Here is a 6880-nt window from a genome sequence, read left to right as displayed (position 1 = left end):
TGAGGTTCTTTTTCTGCTTTATTCTCCATCACAATCTTTTGAGAAATTGACTTCTTCCAGCAGGGGGAGATCAAAGACATTAAGATGGCAGGCAATTCAAGTACTCCAGAAAAAAAAATCTCCCCCTATGATGACCAAAACCCAACTCTGCCCAACTGGAAGGAGTCACACATTAGTTGTGAACAATACATTTTGGCACACAAACAGCCTGGTTCTGAAAACGAGGCCTCTTTGAAAACTGATTGTTAATCTAATAGCAGCCACTAGAAAACACTTCTTTACCAAAGGTAAGATACACAGCATCAAAGACTTCAGCTCTCCTGGTTAGGGGGTCATCTCATAGCATACAAATCCCACTGGAGAAAGCTCTATCTGAAGGAAGAGGAGATCACCCGCAGGCAGGCCAAAACTGGGCAGAAGAGTCTTTTAAGCAAAAGAAAAACTACATAAAATGGTCAAACAGTAAAATGTTTACTTCCTTCAGAGAGGCTTAGATGCTTTAAACTCCTTGCCCAGTTAGACAAATTATACTCTATCTTTACTGTCACCAGAAAATTTAGAGCAGCAATCACTAACATAAATGGACCATTGGTGCAAATAAATAATTTTCTCCTGGGTCAGTCTAACTTCCTTCCCCCTCCCATCATTCAGGATTTTCATGTAATCAGTTCAGTGCTGGTGACATTTTGTGGCCAACCCAAAGACAGTTGCACTGTGGTCCCAAAGGGCCGAGTACACATTTGGGTTTACAGTATGGGAGGAGGATATCTTCTGTCCTCTGGCTCTTGCCTGCCACCTAAGAGAGAGAGGCTGTTCAGTCCAAGACTCAAAGCTTTGTCTTTCCTAAGGGAGAGGAATCAAGTGAAGAGAGGTGGTGGTCTGGTCACCATTTGGCTGATTTGGATTTGGCTGACTTTGAGCTCTGAGGCAGAGAGCCCTAAGGTGGTTCCAATCCACACCCAAGAAGTTGTCAACTCAGTGTGCTTAAGAAATGTACCCTCTTTTTATTCTCCAAAGTGTCCACCTCGTGCCGGCTGGCTAGAACATAAGAGAAATGCTCTTTACCTGTCCCCTTAGACCTCCAGAGCTGAAGGAGCTAAGCATTTTTAAAAATCTTCCAAGATCACATTTCATTAATCCTTTGTGTCTATGCTAGCAAGAGCTCAGGTGCTGTCACAGCATTATACAGGGCAAAGCCCATGTCATCTATCTCCCATTCCTGCAAACTGCTGAATAGATTGATGTGCTGATTAAAATAGCAGGGAAGGGACCCCTCCTCCAGGTAGCCGATCAGCTCCGTGATCACCTGCTGGAATCGATCTGCTAAGGAATCCTCGGCCCAGTCTGTCTCTGTCTCACTGAGATGGAGGATGACCTCTGCCAAGTGGTTTATGCCCAGCCTATTCAGGGAGGGATGGTGCTTGCAGATGCCCTGCAGGAGCTGGAGACAGAGGCGTCGGACACCAGAATCTGCACTATCCAGCTCCTGCAGCTTAGAGGTCTCTGCTTGGTAGAAGTCCTGCTGCCACAGGTTTTCCAACAATCCTTCCTGGGGCTTGGCCAGCAGGGACCGCTCCTCACTTGCTGCAGTGGGGAAGATAGCAATGCTTAGCTCCAGTTGGTCGTGCTGAACATCCAGCAGGAGCTCCTCTGAGGCCACCCCGGGGCGGATGAGGCAATCCATCATGCTGCCAATGGCTGGCCAGTTAACAGAGCCCACCAGGACCTTGCGGAGCACCTCGAGAATAACGCTGGAGGAGAGGTAGCCACCTACCATGAATCGGTCCCAGGGGCTACTCCCTCGGGGAAAGTATTCCAACTCAGTCCTTCGAATCACCCAGTAGTAAGGGTCGTTAGCAATGGTGTCTTCTCCGGGGATGAAGTTCCACAGGTTGGGCTCTAGCACCAGTGGCACCAGAAGGCACGTGCGGTCAGCGGCCACGGCCTCCAGCCCATCGTGCAGGGGGCTGCTTAGAGACAGGTCCCCAAAAGGCAGCTCTGGGAACTTAACATGTAAGTAACTCTGCAGCTCCTGAGCAATGTCACCAGCCAGCTGGGTGGCCAGGGTGATGTCAGACTCAGAGACTACCACGTGGTTCTGATAGTATGTGAGGAGTCTCTCTTGCAGTGTAAGGCATAATGGTGGTGGGGGGTTGGGGCTGAGGAGTTTGGACACAGTCACAGCCGCAGGCTCTCTGGATAGTTCTGGTTCTACAGAAAGAGAGGAAAAGGGACAAATCAGAGGTTGTGCACTCCAAAAATGAAAAAGGGCCCTTAAACCACACACATCCCATCCTGACCATGACACCACTGACAAAATACAGGATGGAAGAACAAGATCCAACCCCAAACTATTTTTCTTCTATCTGTTTATTAATCTGTAGAACAGAAATTAATACCTGGTCTCAAAAAAAAAATCAAGACCCTTTCACTTTTCAAAAGCAAGAGTTCTGAGAATTCAGAACCCTAACAAGACAAGAAGTATGAAAGGGGCAATGATATTATTTTACAAACAGAGTAACCTGCATGGTTGAACAAGTTGTGGCATATGATACAGTATATGATACAGTATATGATACAGTATATTACTGTACCATAATCATGAAATGATGAGCAGGTTAATTTTAAAAATCATGAAATTATGAAAACTAAAATAAGTAGAACCAAAAGACCATTATACACAGCTACATTAATTAATTAATGCTTAAAGAATAATTTATGGGGACAGCTAGGTGGCTCCGTGGATAGAGAGCCAGGGACACAGAAGGGAGGTCCTGGGTTCAAATCTGGTCTCAGCCACTTCCTAGCTATGTGACCCTGGGCTATTCTCTTTACTCCAATTGCCTATCCCTAACTACTCTTCTGCCTTGGAACCAATACTTAGGATTCTAAAATGGAAGGTAAGAGCTTAAAAGAAAAAAAAAGTAACTAGTGAATGTCCACTTTCAGAGAAAAAACTGATCAACAGAACCATGAAAGACACAGTTTATATACCCTTTTTTTTCTGGTCAAATGATGCCTTTTCTAGTATGAAGGAGGTGAGGGAGGGAGAGACCTAGGAGTTTTAATGTAATAAACAAACAAATTGATAAAAAAAAAAAGTAATTTGCACAATACTATCCTGTCAGTGGAAGAGACAAGAAAGACCCCTGCTGGAATCCCCTGGGAAGACTGTAGGCTAAGATGGACTGAAGATCCCTTTCCTTATCTACATTGGAAACACTACAGTCTAGCTTTGAAGAGTCCCAGGGAATCCACAAGATCCAAACAGTAATAGTAATGCTATCAAAACATCTTAGTTCCTAATCTAGTAAATATTGATAGTTCTAACCCACATAAACAGAAGCTCTTTGAGGGGTGAGGAGTGTTCCTCTAAAAAAGTATGAAAGGGGGCAACTGGGTAGCTCAGTGGATTAAGAGCCAGGCCTAGAGACGGGAGGTCCTAGGTTCAAATCTGGCCTCAGACACTTCCCAGCTGTGTGATCCTGGGCAAGTCACTTGACCCCCATTGTCTACCCTTACCACTCTTCTTCTTCTTTTTTTATTTTTTTTTAACCCTTAACTTCTTTGTATTGGCTCCTTGGTGGAAGAGTGGTAAGGGTGGGCAATGGGGGTCAAGTGACTTGCCCAGGGTCACACAGCTGGGAAGTGTCTGAGGCTGGATTTGAACCTAGAACCTCCCGTCTCTAGGCCTGACTCTCAATCCACTGAGCTACCTAGCTTCCCCCCCCTTACCAATCTTCTGCCTTGGAGCCAATACTCAGTATTGACTCCAAGATGGAAGGTAAGGGTTTAAAAAAAATAAATAAAAAAAGTATGAAAGGATCTTGAGACCAAAATCACTGGATCTGAGTCTATATGGCAACTCCTACAAATATTCAGAAGGAGGAGCCAGGTGACTCAATGGTTAGAGACCCAGGCCTAGGAAGACCTAGGTTTAAATCTGACCTCAGTCACTTCTTAGCTGGGTGATCCTGGACAAGTCACTTAATTGCCCATCCCTTACCAGTCTTCTGCCTTAGAACCAATACACAGTATTGATTTTAAGACAGAAGGTTAAGAGTTTTAAAATAAAAAAGAATTCAGAAGAAAGAGAGAAATAATCTCAGAAAGGTGTTTGAAAGCATTCAATTTGTAAACTTGAAAGAGGTTTCATAAATTCATAAACATGAATTACTTAAAAATTCAATCCTTTTAAGCAACTTCACAAGGTAGGCAAAACCCCTATTTTAAAGATTAGAAAACAGATTCAGTGAACAACTTGCCTGCACTCAACTTCACAAAGAGTGAGAATGATCTCAGAGGTTCTTCTCAGCTGATTTCCTACGACCTTCAATGCCCCTGGCCACCTGATCCAAGAACACCCACCTCATTCTTGTTTCCTGGCCTGAAGGCCACAATCTGATAAGAAGGAATAAAGCAAAGGGATATTTGGGAAGGAGTCAGAACCAACCTGGGACATGGGGGGCCTGGGCAGAAGAAGGCAGAGGCTGGCTCAGGTCATCTCGCCTCTGCTTTGGCCGTCTCGTGGAAGCCTTGAGCAAACTCAACTCCTGCCAGCTTTCCTCAATGGACTTCTGCTCTTCTTTGCCATCATCCTTGTCAGGCGGGCTAGTAGCACGGTCGATGAGCTGAAGGGCAGATGACAGAGTCAGAAAAAGGCAGTCAGCATCTCATCTCTGAAGACTCATTACCACCAAGGCAATGGAACAACTTTTTAAAGTTGTTATTCCCTTTGAACTGGTTAACACCACTGTTACTGATAATAATCATAGCTAACATATACAGAATGAGTGAGTGATATGTGTGCCTTATGGTTTATAAAGTGCTTGATATAGTTATCTCACTTGATCCTTACAACTTCATGAAATTGTGCTAATTATCATCCCTATTTTATGGATGAGAAATTAAATTAAATTCTTAGGCTAAGAAGGGAAATGACTTGCGCAGAGTCACACAACTAGGCAGGCCTTACTTCAAGTTTGTCTGATTTTCAAGTCCAACAGGATCCACAATTCCACCTATCTGCTTCAATCTAGCCCAGGAGGTAAGGGGCCCAGATTTCTGATCTCCTTCAAAATGGATTTCCCCTGGAGCTAACCAACTTAGCTCATCTGAATCTTGAATGAGGATAAAATGAGGACAGCTGTGATTCATTTTAAAACCCTTAGTATCAGTTCTAAGAAAGAAGAGTGGCAAGGGCTAGGCAATGGAGTTAAGTGACTTATCCAGGGTCATAAAGCTAGGAAGTGTGAGCCAATTGAGACTCAGAGACATCAGAGGCTCCCTAGCCCCAACCCTTCATCTTACAGACAAGAAAAGAGATTTAGAGAGTTAAGGGATTTTCCCAGAGTCTCAAAGGTAAAATAAATGGAAGATATAGGATGGCTCTAAAACCGTATATTTTTAGTACATAATCATTTTCCTTTTCTATGATGCCAGCAGTGGCTGAAAAACCCTCTTACCTTCTGTATGAGAAGGATGCTCAGAGAATGATATATTTTGAGTTGTCTCTCCAATTGCAGGGATGGGCTTGCTACCTATACCATTGGGTCTGACCTCATTTGTGACAATGGCCTTGCCATACAGGCACTGGAACAGAGATGGTCTGGCCCCATTAGTATTGTGTTCTAATGGGTAAGTAATCAGCCCTAGAATCTCCACAGGGGGTAGGGCTCCTATAGAGCAACAATGGAAGAGTCAATTAGCTCTGGAAGGAACTGGATTCCTAGACTAATGACTAATCTCCTTTCATCTAAGAACCTGAAAATTTAGTCTCAGCCCTTGGTGACCAATGATTCTCAAATGGCCACATTCCATTAGAGATGAGGTTCCATAAACATTAGCAGCAATGTTAGAACTAGAAGCAGGACATAAAGGGGGCACTGCTTTTCTCCTCTCTCAACATTTCTTTCCCCCATCAGCAAGATAACCCTGCCTGATTCTGGTAGACAAAGCCAAGGAAGGAAAAAGGGGAGATCCATTCAGCTAGACCCTATGATAGATGCTGAGGGTAGAGCCATCACCAACAGCTGGATTTCTAAAATTAGGCCCTTCTTTGATTCTGGGGCTCATCTTCCCTACTCCTGACACCTTTTCTGAGACAAGTCCCTAAACTAAGACCTATTCCCAGCCTCACCACCCAGTCAGACTTTGGCAGAAGGTCAGGAATGAAATTAGAGGCACCAAATGCTTAGCATTGCTACACTTGCTCTGAGCACAAGGACATCTGCCAGAATAAGTAGCCCTGAGAGAAGGTGACCTATAAGAGGAAGGGCCAGGGGGCCCTACTGAGCTATATTAAGTACTAAGCCTGTGTTTGTGCTGGCTCAGTGATGATTCTCTTCTTCCCCCAGACTTTTACTCAAGTGATAACTGAGTGTGGGTGGAAAAATGAGAAAAATGGTCTTCCCATCTATATAGGATAACTCCAAAATCAAAAAAACCTCCTCCAACCCCCCAAAAACTAGAAAATAAATTCACTCTGAAGATGTTTTTTAGCAATAACAGCCTCACTGGAAGGGATGAGTACTTTAGGACAGAAAAGTTCTGGTTCAATTATCACATTACTTACAGTGGGGCATCAAGTTGTGTTCTGAATGTTCTCCAAAAGAGGGAATAGATTTTCACTGAATGGGCCACAATCTCACTCTGGTCAAAGGCAGGTACACACCCAAGATCTGTGGCCCTCTAGTCTGTGAAAAGATCTTAAATTTCAGCCCCACTGGCCCTATGTTCTACCAGAATTAAGAAATCTAGATCATCCAAGCTTACCAGATTTTGAACTGTTTAAAAGCCCATTCTCCCAAATGTCCTTAACCCTTTAGGGAGAGAGCTGAGAGATCACATAAAACAAACAAACATATATATATATATATAT

General features: G+C 43.9%; 1 protein-coding gene across 2 annotated transcripts in view; it reads right to left on the bottom strand.

Annotated features, from left to right (window-relative positions):
* The window catches only part of MIEF2 (mitochondrial elongation factor 2), a 7716-nt gene continuing 836 nt past the window's right edge, over window positions 1-6880 (bottom strand). Inside the window, exons 2-3 of one of the 2 annotated variants that reach the window (XM_044657580.1) lie at window positions 4454-4631; window positions 1-2211 (exon numbers count right to left, since the gene is read on the bottom strand). In XM_044657580.1, coding sequence (XP_044513515.1) covers window positions 1148-2211; window positions 4454-4631 — 1242 coding nt within the window. In that variant the 3' untranslated portion in view covers window positions 1-1147. The remainder of the gene's footprint in view (window positions 2212-4453; window positions 4632-6880) is intronic. The other variant, XM_044657581.1, reaches the window with a different exon arrangement.

Source organism: Gracilinanus agilis, chromosome 1 (genome assembly GCF_016433145.1).
Source record: "Gracilinanus agilis isolate LMUSP501 chromosome 1, AgileGrace, whole genome shotgun sequence".
Lineage (NCBI taxonomy): Eukaryota > Metazoa > Chordata > Mammalia > Didelphimorphia > Didelphidae > Gracilinanus > Gracilinanus agilis.
The sequence above is the reverse complement of the archived record's forward strand: the minus strand, read 5'-3'. Positions and strand labels throughout refer to the sequence as shown.